This window comes from Leucopleurus acutus (assembly GCF_964270905.1).
Source record: "Leucopleurus acutus genome assembly, chromosome: 17".
NCBI classification, from domain to species: domain Eukaryota; kingdom Metazoa; phylum Chordata; class Mammalia; order Artiodactyla; family Delphinidae; genus Leucopleurus; species Leucopleurus acutus.
In genome coordinates this window covers 38,839,456-38,853,456 of record NC_139159.1, presented here as the reverse complement: position 1 = coordinate 38,853,456, position 14,001 = coordinate 38,839,456, and the positions used below count along the sequence as shown (strand labels likewise).

The following is a 14,001-nucleotide window of genomic DNA, read 5'->3' as shown; positions in this document are numbered from 1 at the left end:
TTTGGGGATTAACATATACACACTACTATATATGACGTATATAACCAACAAGGACCTACTGTGTAGCACAGGGAACTGTACTCAATATTTTGTAATAATCTGTAAGTGAAAAGAATCTGAAAAAAAAAAGATACATATGTTTGTATAACTGAATCATTTTGTTGTAACCTGAAACTAACACAATATTGTAAATCAACCATACTCCAATAAAAATAAATATTTTTAAAGTTAGCTGTTCATCTGAAGCTCCATGAAAATGTCTAAGAAAAAACATTCCTGATTTATGGAAATGCTGGAGAATGAAAACGACTCTATATCCTACAATTAAACTTCTTTGAAATTAAAAATAATTGATTCCTCTAAAATTATAACATGCCCGGTACTTCTCAAAAATGTGTTATTGTTAGTACTATTAATGATGATAACAATTGTTATTTCTTGAGTACTTATTATATACCAAGAACTTGACATTAATCATTTAATCCTCAGAATAATCCTATGAATTTACTATTGATCTCATTTTTCATCCGAAAGTTGGAAAATTTCTGAATTTGGAAGACTTCTAAAGATTGAAATGGTTAAATAATCTGACCAAAGTCACAAAGCTAGTAAGAACTGAGTTAGAACCTGAGCTCATGTCTTTCCACTCTGCACCTCATGCTTCAAACTTCTACATTATATTGCTTTTCTCATGAAATCAGATTTCATCTTAGAGGGTGACCACAAAACATCTATTTTCCCTTCTTAATCCCAGTGGTTCAGCTTATATGTTTTAAGTCTGATTCTGACAGTTATCAAATAATTTTCACCAGGTTATTTTACATTTCTAAGTCTCAACCTTCCTTTTTTGTAACATTCAGGTAAAGTCAGTTATATCATGGGGCTGATAACAATTAAGTTAGATAGCCCACTTAAAGGGACTTGCCCTTGAGAGACAGTCAACAAATGTGATTCCTTTCCCTCCTCTTAAAATACCTTGTCTGAAATCTCTCCTGCAGAAGAAGTTTAAATCAGATACTCCACCCTTGAGAAGGTGGAGAATGACTCCACACTCCTTAAGTACAGGCTGCACAGAGTGACTTGCTTTCAAGGACTACAGCATGGAAAGGGGAAAAGAGAGTAACTTTACAGTGAAGAAACCTGACAAATACTATCTCATCCAAGTGATCAAGGTCAACATCAACAGTGATAAATCATGTTTATATTTGTACCCTTAAAACAATGTGATGAAAATGGCACTTCACCTCTATAGTTTTCCTCCTGAAAACCCATATATCCAGTCCTACCATGAGAAAAATAAGAGATAATTCCACCAGAGGGGCATTCTACAAAATACCTGACCAGTACTACTCAAAACTGTCAAGGCCATCAAAAAAGGGAAAGTCTAAGAAACTATCACAGCCAAGAGAATCTAAGGAGACAGGACAACTAACTGTAATGTAATATCCTGGCTGGAATTCTGGAGCAGTAAAAGGACATTAGGTAAAACTAAGTAAATCTGAATAAAGCATGGACTATAATTAATGATAATGTACCCATATTGGTTGATCGATTATAATAAATATGTCACACTAATACAAGAAGTTAATAATAGAGGAAACTGTGTGGTGTTGGGTATATAGGAACTCTTTATACTAACTTCTCAATTTTTCTCTGTAAATCTAAAACTGTTCCAAAAACTAAAATCTACTTTAAAAAAAAAAAACCTTGTCTGAGCAAAAGAAAATTTTAGGTAAACAGCAGATTGAAACTTCTCTTGCAAAGTGAGACCACAAAATGGTGATAATATTATAGTGAATATCTGTAGCCTATATAATAATGAGCATGAATCCATCAAACACTAGCAGTCTGAGATCCTTCTAAGCTTCTGCATTCAGGGAGATATTTAATAGTGATATACAGGAAGTAGAGCAGTATAATGATATAGAAGTATATTGTTACATAACCTAACAGGGGATCCTTTTTCAGTTTATGTTTTGAATAGGATGTAAATCTTCCTGCTCTGGAATGTTTAAAATGCCCTTCCATCACTACTATCTGTTGAAAATTCAGCTGTCAGAGAAGAGAAGATCAAGTCCCTGGCAGAGCATTCCAGTTCAAGGAACAACTATAGACTGCTATGTTCAACCTGATAAAGGGAGGCAAAGCTGCAGCAGAGATTAATTGATGCAGACTTGTTACTCCCAAACTGAACTTACAATAAGTGCATAGTCCTTAAAATAAGTAGATATCCTAGGCAGACAGTGTGTGACAAGGACAATATGAGTTGCCCAAAAGATCATCCATGCTCAAGACTATCCTTTTAAGCATTCTGAATAAAGGTTTACCCCAGGTTCCTCTGAGAGGAGGAATTCCAGAGTGCCATCTGAGTCCTTGTTGTGTCCTTTAAAATTCATAACATACAAATATACATACAATATTTGCTTTATTATCATTAGAGTAGAGCTCAGTTTCAACAAATTCTTTCTCACCATCATAAAGTTCTGAGTTAAAGAATCCTTTTGGGTGCCATTACATACCAAAAACCTAGATTCAATAAACTCTATTTGATTTTTAGACTCAATTTTCTGAAGTCCCAAGTAGGTAAAATCATATATGTAGAACCTTCTCACAGAAGACTGTGTTAATGAGATTTGTTTCTAAGGTACACTACAAGGTAAATACACACCAATTTGCAATTTCTGAAAACAAGTTGGAGCAACCTTAATCTTGCAGGAAAATATTCTAAGGAAAACACTATCGACTATCGGTAAATAATTTGTTATAAGAATCCTCATGTCAGGTACTCTACTAGAAATGATAAAGCCCACAATCTAGTATATTATTTCAATAAGTAAATTTAGATTTTGGTAAAATAAGACCACAACTTCTTGTGGGTTAATTAGGTTATTTGACACTCTAAACAGATTTTCCCACAATATTGTTATGCATGGTATTATGAGCTTAACGTCAGCCGCAAGAGCCTACCTCTCTCATAATACAGTTTAACACTCTGTAAGGTATAGAATGGCTTTGTGATTAAAAATAGGCCTAATATACAACTTGAACAATTAGGAATATATCTCCCCCTTTGGCATAAGAGCAAGTTCTTCTCACCCCAAAATCAAAGGTGCTAGTTCCTAATATTCCAATGAAAGTGACATCCTAAAGATCACAGTGAGGGGTAAAGAAGGTCTGGAGATATATAGACAGGGCCAGCTTCATGGGCTTGAGCCCTGTGCAGTCACACAGGACCCCATGCTTAGAAGGGTCTCTCATTTGGCTTAATGCTCTGTTGTCACCATTTTGAAATTCATAACAACTGTTGAAAAAGGAACTTTACATTTTCATTTTGAACTGTGCCCAGCAAATTTCATATTTGATCTTGTATTTAGGACCTCTGTTATGTGGATCACTATGAGGCCCAGAGGCAGAAGCATGAAGCTGCAGAGACAGGAATGTGGAATTAGCTCCTGAGATACCAGAAGTGGAAGGGCCAAGGTCTCCTATGTATCTGACTGACTGGGAGGTAGTGTATGCTCAAGGATACAAGAGAAAAAAGAGATCTTTGTTATCTAAAAGTCAAGAAATGCTTCATTGAGAGGGCATTATTTGCACTGAATCAAACTAATAATTCTAGCTAAGATTTTTTTTTTTTTTTTTTTGCGGTACGCGGGCCTCTCGCTGTTGTGGCCTCTCCTGTTGCGGAGCACAGGCTCTGGACGTGCAGGCTCAGTGGCCATGGCTCACGGGCCTAGCCGCTCCACGGCATGTGGGATCTTCCTGGACCTGGGCACGCACCCGTGTCCCCTGCATCGACAGGCGGACTCTCAACCACTGCGCCACCAGGGAAGCCCTTTAGCTAAGACTTTATAGTATTGAGTAGGCCAGACACTATTCTAATTTCTTTGTGTATATTAGCTCATTTAATCATCTCTAGTACTGATTAGGAAACTGCAATAGAAAAGATTAAATAACTTGGTTAGGATCCCACCATTCCTAAGTGGCTCACCCAGGCAGCTTAGCTCCAAAGTCCCTGCTCTTAACATTGCAGAGAGCTTAAGGATTCAAATGATTACAGATAGCTCATTCACATGAACTCATCCTGATGCACCTTTGATTTGCTATCTGTGTTAATTGAGATAATTTATGGAGATAAAGAATGATGGCATTTTAAAATAACGTTATAATGATGGCAACAGTTTATCCTTCTCTGAGTTATTTACCATATTCTCTTTTAGAGGTAGATCTAACTCTTCTTTCTCTTGGTAAAAAGATCCTTTGATTTAAGTGATTTGTCTTATTTATTCTCCTCAGGGTTATAGCACTTAGTACACATGTCCATTAGATATATGCTGAATTAATGAGTAAGTGAACAACTGAACAAATGAATGAACAAAAGCGATTACCTAAAAGCTAACTACAAGAGCCAAATAAAAAGTATAATACAATATAAGGTTTTGTTCAGGAAGAGATCTCTGAACACTTTTATAACATATTACATTTACATGATAACGTTTTTGGGGTATAATGACATAAGGTTATCTGTAGCATGATATTGTAATCATGAAAGAGTTGACCCTACCTTGCTGATTTCATCAAGTGGCTGGTTGCTGGCATTTTCTTTTTGGATTATGTTCATTAGATCAGTATGAAACTTCTTTACATTCAGAAAAACAAGTGGGTTGTTTATTGAGATAATTTTCACCTGCTGCAGGGTTTCCTTTTACAAGGAAAAAAAAGGAATAGATTCAGAGTTCTGAAAGAAATAAATCCTACAATGAATCGAAATCCTACAAGTCCAAATGCCACTCAGTTATGGAAGCAATCTCCTGGCTGATGTTTTCATTAAAATTTCTTTGGAGAATTTAGTATACTATCATACTTCTCAGGGAAAATATGTACTTCCTCTTTATTAAGAAACATTAGTAACCATGAGATAAGTCTGCAGCTTTTCAGAAAAATGGTCCTTATTCCTACTAATTGGGTTTTGGGGAGGCAACAGCCTAGACTATCCAAAAAGTATCATGAAGACTTATCCTCCTAAAAGTACCTCTTCCACTCAGTCTAGAAATTTAAAATTCCTTTACCTAGCCATCAGTATTTTTAAAAATGAAAATATGTCCTAAAGGGCCATTGTCAGTCATTTACCTCATAATGACATAGTCTTCCTTAGGCAGGACTATAACCTTACAAGTGACTGATAGTTCTAATTGAGAAAAAGAAACCAAGAGGTATTATCAGGAAGGTAATTTCACTTTGGGCAGGCCTAGATTATATTGGATTTAAGATGTAGGCAAGACATGAGGAAATGGGGAAGGAAAAATTTCAATACAAAAGGTGTCTGCTTTGGCCATTTGCCCAGGTCTTCCTGGCAATACCGTCTTCTCCATGACTTTTGGGGAAGGTGTCTGTCTTAGAAACTGAGAGGATGGTAAGTTCTATGAAATGATAACTCCTTACCAACTAAATAAAGCAATATCCCTTCAGACTTTAGTACTCAATTGAGGAGGAGACACAGACAGGCAGAGATAGAAAGATAAAAGAAAATATCAGATATATGAATTTGGACAATTAGTTTAACCTCTCTTAGATTCCTTGCTTTTTAAAGTAGGTAATTTTTTTTAAAACAATTCCATCATTTAATAAGTCTGAATTCATTTTTACCATATGGTATTGTACATGGTCAGCTGTTGAAACAGATTTCTTTTAAACAGATCTTAGTTTTAAAACAGTCATAGATACTGTGAGTTCTGTATAAACTGGTGGATAGTAAGTTAGTTCCTTTGTTTTGACTTATAAGCCTCAATTTCACCACAGAATAAAGAATGTAGGGAAAGAAAGCATAATTGGTCACTCATATAGAACAGTATTATTTCTATAATTTGAAGCTTTCTGAATAGATGGGTTCAAGCCTGATATAACTGTAAAAAGATTACTTAGTGAAAAGACTATATGGAAATCATACAAAATGTTATTAACTTTAATCAATAGCTTGAACAGCACTATGTTACTAATTGGTATTCAAACTCAAAAACCTGTTTTTGAATCCCCATGAAGGCAGCAGGGGTACACAACCATGCCACCTTGTACTTAGGGGAGTGTCAATACATATTTCAACAGAAACTTTGGCTTTAGGAAAGAGTCATAATGGCTTTATAATGTCAAATAATGGCTTTAATTGTCATTTTAAGTATACCACAGGGGAAAGTGTGATTTAATTAAATATATATACCAGTGATGCTGGTAAGGTTGAAAGTTACTCCTAATTTTGATAGCTATAAAAACTAGTTTGTGGGCTTTCCTGGTGGCGCAGTGGTTGAGAGTCCGCCTGCCGATGCAGGGGACACGGGTTCGTGCCCCGGTCTGGGAGGATCCCACATGCCGCGGAGCGGCTGGGCCCGTGAGCCATGGCCATTGAGCCTGCACGTCCGGAGCCTGTGCTCCGCAACGGGAGAGGCCACAACACAACAGTGAGAGGCCCATGTACCGCAAAAAAAAAAAAAAAAAAACTAGTTTGTACATGACAAGACAATGAGAGAAAAACAAGCAATTCCTTTGAAACAAACAAACAAACAAACAAAAAAAGTTCACAGTGTTTTGTATCCAACAGTATGCATTTTATGACAATAACGTACAGATTGAGCACACTAGGTCTCTATATCCTAAAGAAAATGAGCATTTACATTATTCATGGGCTGTACTGAATTTTTAAAAAAAGATCAACTATACACTCACCCCTTACACAGGATAAACTGTCCTGGGCTGTATAGCTTTAGCACCATCACTAAAGTTGTTTGTAAAAGCTGACCAATATACATTTCAGTTTTAAAAATGAAGGATATATAGTATATGTTACAAGTCTCAAGTAGGCAGTGTCAAAATGACATCTATTTCTTTGCTTGCTTTGTGATCATACCCCTTGGAGGTGTTATGGGTCTCATGGTATTTGGTTTCTTTTTCTCTGCAGGATTTAAAATCTGAAAAGAACACATTAGTGTTTCATCCACACTCATCATGGCACCTGCATTGTCAAACCCTCCACAACAACTGGGTGCAGAAAACAGAGTGACCAATTGTCTCTTTGCAAAAAATTTATATCCGTCTTCAACCACCTGATAGGCTCTACATATAAGATCCAAATCATACTTATGGAGAAATTTTGCAACCACTTCTGCACCAAATGTGAAGGACACGCCTCTGTCATTTTCAACCCAGCCTAAGACATCTTTATCAGGGTCAGACCACAAAAGATCACAAAGAAGACCTTGATCTGGTACATCAATTGGTCGAATAATTCACTGAATCTGTTCCATAGACTGAAGATCCTGGTGATAAATCTCCTGGTGATAAAAGCAGAATATTTTCTCATCCATGATGGCTGCTATCGGTAAACAGTTAAAGCAGTCTGTGAAAGTTTCCAAAGTTTAATGTTGTATCTTCTTTTACATTCATCATAAAATCCATAAATTCTATTGATCCTGGCACATTCGGGTTTCCTCTGAGAAGAAAAAAATTCTCGGGATATTTGGTTTTGTAAGGCAATAAGAGGCAGATAGTCTCCAATGACTGCTATCCCCTGTCCACATAGTCCCCTGAAAACAGGTAATTGCTTTCTGGTGGGAAAACACCATACTCAAAAAGTCAAAGCAAATAATACTATTGCCCATGGATATCAGCACATATTTTGAGTGGTGCTTCAAGTTCCAGTAGGATAGGCTGACTTTGGAAGATCTCTCCGAACTTTAAGCAAAGTCCTCTGATTTCGTTCTCCTATAGCTGGACATTCTTACCAGGCTTGGACACTCTCACTTCCAGCAGCCATTGGATGATGCTGTCGATGTTTAGTTTATATCTTCCATTACGTTCCCACCGCTGACCCTCCCGCAGCGGCAACAACTACGGCTAGCACCTTGGGATTCACGCCTCTTTTCCCACACCACCAGCACAGACATGGTGGTGGCAGCGATGGCAGGGGCTCCCTGTTTCCTCCTTCTCTCCCCACTGGAACCACGAGAGCTAACATAGGTAAATTTTTAAGCTACATAATGTCAAAAAGTTTCTATAGCTACACAACTGTTTAAACTCTAGAAAGTTAGAAGATTTGCTGAAAATAAACAATTCAAGAAAACAAAAACGCTTAAGTTACCAAATTAACTTTTTTTTTTTTTTTTTTTTTGCGGTACACGGGCCTCTCACTGTTGTGGCCTCTCCCGTTGTGGAGCACAGGCTCCGGACGCGCAGGCTCAGCGGCCATGGTTCATGGGCCTAGCCACTCAGCGGCATGTGGGATCTTCCCGGACCGGGGCACGAACCCGTGTCCCCAGCATAGGCAGGCGGACTCTCAACCACTGCGCCACCAGGGAAGCCCTACCAAATTAACTTTTAATCAAGAGGAAATCTCTTATAAGCCAAAAATAAAACAATTATTTGGCCTGTCAGGTTTAGTTATGACAAAGACCCACATCTTAAATGGACTCACTAATCACACCACGTTTGTGCCAATATGCTTTAAGATAATATACTTTTTAAAGATAGGTATTTATTAAGGAATAGAGACTCAAATGGGGCAAGAAAAGAAATTCTCAATAGAGTTGAATTCACTGAGTGGGGAGGGGTCTTCCAAATTGAGAATGAGTGTTTCATGTGAAGAAGGGGTGGGAGCATGCATAAACAGAAGGGAGGAGTGACAGATCACCACTACTCTTGAAGTTAGCTAAAAGTTCCACCTAAGAGTTCATATTCAAATCTTTCTCTATCTTACTGTTTTCCCTCTTAGTTTTGATACAAAACATTAAATAACTAGTGAGGTGTAATATTCTAATAAAATTAAGACTTCCATGTGACACAGTTATTATTTAGGTAGGTGGCTAGACTAGAACAAATCAAGTTTTAAAGACATGGAGAAATTTCAGCACTTTCATCTTCCTGCAAATCCCCTCATTCACTTCCTTACATATTTAGCTTGAGAAGAAGGTATGAATTAGGTAGAATTTATTAACCAGTGATCTTTAAACTGAGAATTCTGTTTCAAAGCTAAGAAAGTCAAGGCTACGGTATATTGCTGTATGTGTGGGGTGGATACACTGAGGACTTTAGAGGCCTGAGTCAGTCTGGGACTTTGCATAAGCATTAAATTCCCATGGAAAATTTAAAGGAAGAAAAGAAAGGGATAGGAAAGGAAGGTAGCATTGGTGGAAAATTTGAGCCTGGGATACCTTCAAAGTCTTTGAACTCCAATAGCTTTCTATGAAGCAAATCTTTCCATACTTGTTAAAAAACACAAGCCATTTCCCTAGGTGTCACAGAAGGACTCCTGCTGCTACTTTCTACTTCCAGTCTACTCAGAAATACCCTGACACTGATCCTTCTGATAGGAGGCTAGTTCTCTCTGTTCTGAGGGCAATCATGGGGTACTAAAACAAGTAAAGATGAAAAATAAAGAAAAAAAAAAGGTTAGTGAAACATTACAAAGCAGGTTCAAAGTAAGGCCAATTTTTTTAATTGACAAAAATTCAAGTTGACATTTTCTTTCTTCACTTTAAACTTGTTTGGGTCATCCTTCAGAACAAGAAGCTAGAACTCAAACATAATTGGCCTGCCTAAACATGGATTGAATGAGACAATTTATATGTTGTTTCCTTAAAAAGGTGTCCACTGTGCAAGAAACAAATCCTAGTGGCATCAATTACCCTCTGCTAATAAAACAGAGGGTCACTGATTGTGTTAACAAATACCATGACCCCACTTTGCTTTATTCCCTTCCCTATTCCCTATCTTCCTCCATCATTTTATTTGGAATAGACTATTAGTTTAGTTTGACTGTTTTATGTCAACTTAATAATGGAAAAGAGGTTTCCAAATAACTGAACTAGTCTGGGCCATGATTATTCTGTGAGCTTTACATCTATGAACCATGCTATCCTCTTATCTGCATGCTGATACAAGCTTTCTGTTGTTGTTCTATTGATTTGTTGCACGTTGATTGCTATATATATGGTGGTTACACATGCCACTGAAAGTTCAAACTAATCAACAATAGAATTATCATTTTTAAAGTAGTAATTTATCTGCTTATGATACCTTGAAACTATCTGACCTACAAATATTATTAATTGCACGAAGGAAAAGGAAACTAAACTTACATCATCCATTTCTGTCTTCACTTTAAATTCCATTTCTTTCATATTTTTTATACTTAGAGTCTTTGCTCTAGAATTAAGGCAGATATAAAATACAATGTCATTTCCAAATTACTACATTAACCATGAAGAAATAAAAAGGATAAGCCATTTTATTTTAACAATTAGAACATATTTAGAATGATTTAGATGCTATATCCCATTTGTTCATATGACACTGGTAAATGTGTGTCTCTCTGGGATCCTCAGAAACAGAGACATCTAAATAGAGATTTTAGAATGTAATTTATCTCACCTGGGCTCCCAGCTACCATATCTTCAAGCTAAAGAGGTGGATTGGTAAAGAAGAGCAATAAGGGAGAAGGCTACAAAGTATACGGTATTTAAGAAAATCTTGTTTTTGGGTAAAGGAAGTAAAGAGGGAATCAATGGCACGATCGGACCACATAACAATGAATCTATATATAGAAACTTCATAAAGATAGAATCTATAGAGGTAAAACTTAAATTTTTAAGAATATATTATTTCACAAAGAATTTCAAGGGAAGGATGAGAAGTGAGTAGAAGCATTATCGGATGATGAACATTGGGAAACAGAAAAAGAATTGATCAAAATATGGAATGGTTTACAGATGTGCCGTAAAAAACAAAAAGAATGTGTTCATTAATAAATTATCTAGAAAAAAGTAGCTAAATTAATAAAGCTTCTGAAAAATTAATTTTTTGAGGTTATTTAACTTTTCAAATGATTACATTGTTATATGGTTTGTGTCTCATTAAATACTATATCCATTCACTTAAAAAAATAGCTCTGTGATGCACTGTATAGCTATGGGTTAATTTGTTTACTTTAATAGATTTTATATATTCTATTTTATAGTTCTGACAAAATATTTCTCCTCATTAAGACCAGTGCTGTTATATATCACATGTAGATAAAAACTTCTATATAAATAAAACATGAGAGTAATACTATCTATTCCACAGAAATAAAAGTAACTGGCAACAGTATATTTGCTGCTGTGTCAGAATAAACAGCATTTAAATAAGATCTTACCTTGGGAAACGACCAATCACAATAGCTATGGTACACACAACACCAAACAGCAGCCCCACATTGGCAGCAAAGCATATTGTAAATATATATGTACTGACCCATATGCCCTGAAAAACAAACAGGAAACAAGATATGGGTCCTTTGTATTCTCATCTTTCTCGTTATTGCTAAATTCCTCACAATCTTGTTCTCTACCATTCCTGTCATGAAATCTCTCAGCAAGAATATATTACTCAAGGAGTGGTAAACAGAAGCCCAGGAACACAGAAACAAACCCAGGCCCCAGCGGACTCCCAGTGACAGAGGTTAAGGGAAAGGCAAAGGGAAAAGGCACATTCTTTTTATATAGATGCTGCCAACCCTTATTTCAATCCCCAAAAAACTTTCTATTTAAGATCTGTAAATAGTTGGCTGATGTGCTTGCTTCAAAAGCATTCCATAATTACCTACTGTTTTCTCATTTGGTGTAATAATATTACAAACAAGTGTTTGTAGATTTTTGGTCATCCTCAGTAATATTCTGTTTTCTGGGATTGCTATAAAGAGAACTAAGATAGCTTATTACTATTGATACATAGGACTCTCAAAGCCTATTTTTAAAATGACTGACTCTAACAGCACAACCAAAGCCACTTTTAGACCAACCACTATAAAAATAGTTATACTTTTATTTGCAAGGGGTCACTTCTTGTGAAATTGTGAAAGCTAAAAACTCAAGGCCAACTTAGTTCTTGGGAATATTTCAAAAAATTGCAAGAAAATTCTATTTCTCCTTCAATTGGGATTCCAACAATATTGCAGTTTTGTCTACCACTTGAAATTACAATTTGCAACAGGATACTGTATTATATTGGCAATTCTAAGTTTATTTCTGACAAAAATAGCTTTCAAAGGAAAATAATTTGTGAAATCCAGAAAGTTATATTTTCTAAACACAAAATTCTGCATTTGGCAAATAGTAGACCAACAAAATTTTCAAACTCTCTCTTTTCTCCCAAATTACCTTCATTACTTTATGCAAGTAATTCTAAGTTGATTTCTTTCTGTCCCAATAGCTGTATTACCATTTTAAACAACATAATTCAATTCCATATGCTAATGAAAGATAAATTTCTCTATAATCTGAAAGCAGCACAGATTCTTGGAGGGGTATAGGTTTCTTTTTTCCAGACAAGTTTGAAACAAATGTTTCTAAAAGGTATTTTTTAACTTGAAATTTTTTACTTCTCCTTTATCTGTATTATTTATCTACACTGAGCTTGAGTGGTTCTTAATGTTGAGCTATTTTCAAAAGCTAAGCTCTTGGAAGCAAATGGACAGATTTTTATCTGTAAAATTCCTTTTTGATATAGAAGAAACAAACATTTGGGAATAAATGAGAAACTATATTTTAAGTGTTCTCATGTTAAGATCCATCACCTACAAATGTAATGCTGTTAGCACTTATTATTACACCATCCTGTCATCTAATAGGTTAGACACTGAGATATTTTTCCTCTATTCAGGTGAATGGAGAGTCATTTGAATCTTCTATTTGTACACAGTGTGTCTTTTCCTTCCCAACTTATTGCACCAAACTTGATTGTGTACAAAATAAGGCTGCAAATTTTTGATCATTACTTCAATTTGCCATGATTGCTCTGTTTCTCACTCATCCCCTAATGCTTACTGAACCTGCCTGGGTGTGGCAGAATAAGACCTCACCAAAAGCTTTATAAGTCCTGTTCCTCCTGGCCAACCTCCATGATTCAATATAGCATGGGGAACTGAGGATCCTGGTCCCTGCCGTTTAAAAAAACAAAGAGCCTGGATGCCATGATTCATCAGAGCGACCAAAAATGTTGGTACCATCTGGTTCTATTTTTAAAGTGAATTTACTCTCCCACAATATCATCTATTGTAAGCTGGGCTTATAATGCTTAGTTATTTTCCAGGGCTACATTTATAACTTTGAAAAAAATATCAAATAGAAATTAGTAACGTAGACAAGTAAATAGTTCCACTGGTTAGAATAAGTCCCAACACTATTCTGTAACAATTCCTATTAAAATCCAAATCCTAGATGTCATAGCTATAAGGAATTGGGTTCTTGAAACCTTTTTTTTTTTTTTTTGAAATGCTATTTTTTTGCATTATGCATTCTTACTTGATCTCCTCCCTATTTGGCACTCACAGCCCCTAAACATAAGATAACCCCAAAGTTGGCCTCAAGTAGGGAACACATAAACTCTTCCTTTTATAGAAAATGTATCGGTGTAAAACACAGTTCAGCAGATACTCAGTCACTTCACTTCTCTGCTCCATCTGTTACGCTGTTTTGGTGATTGATCCATATTATTAAATTTCTGTAGGTCTTAATTCTCTCTCTACTGTTCAGTTACTCAAACTCAGTTCTAAGTCCATCAGTAAGGCTTCCATTTTGGATCCCTATTTCCTCATTATCTCAAAGAGGGTTTTGATCTACAACTCAAAGTAGAATTATTATTAAACTGTAAAAAGTTTAAAGAAATAAAAATTTCTAATTTTTCTTTTATTTTAGCATCTTTATTGGAGTATAATTGCTTTACAATGTTGTGTTAGTTTCTGCTTTATAACAAAGTGAATCAGTTATACATATACATATATCCCCATATCTCCTCCCTCTTGCATCTCCCTCCCACCCTCCCTATCCCACCCCTCTAGGTGGTCACAAAGCACCGAGCTGATCTCCCTGTGCTATGCGGCTGCTTCCCACTAGCTACCTATTCTACATTTGGTAGTGTATATATGTCCATGGCACTCTCTCACTTCGTCCCAGCTTACCTTTCCCCCCACCCCGTGTC

General features: G+C 36.1%; 1 protein-coding gene and 1 pseudogene across 2 annotated transcripts in view; both read right to left on the bottom strand.

Annotated features, from left to right (window-relative positions):
* Positions 1–14,001, bottom strand: part of SLC26A7 (solute carrier family 26 member 7) — a gene marked incomplete at both ends in the record, with an annotated part of 180,380 nt that overhangs the window by 33,740 nt on the left and 132,639 nt on the right. The window contains 3 exons of the mRNA XM_082858393.1: positions 4,565–4,702; positions 10,125–10,191; positions 11,180–11,286. Coding sequence (XP_082714519.1) covers positions 4,565–4,702; positions 10,125–10,191; positions 11,180–11,286 — 312 coding nt within the window. The remainder of the gene's footprint in view (positions 1–4,564; positions 4,703–10,124; positions 10,192–11,179; positions 11,287–14,001) is intronic.
* On the bottom strand, positions 5,833–9,864 carry LOC309974381 (serine/threonine-protein phosphatase PP1-gamma catalytic subunit B-like; annotated as a pseudogene). Its single transcript has 4 exons — positions 9,847–9,864; positions 7,429–7,878; positions 6,899–7,387; positions 5,833–5,903 (listed from the first exon to the last, which is right to left on the bottom strand). The product of its transcript is annotated as a serine/threonine-protein phosphatase PP1-gamma catalytic subunit B-like (transcript).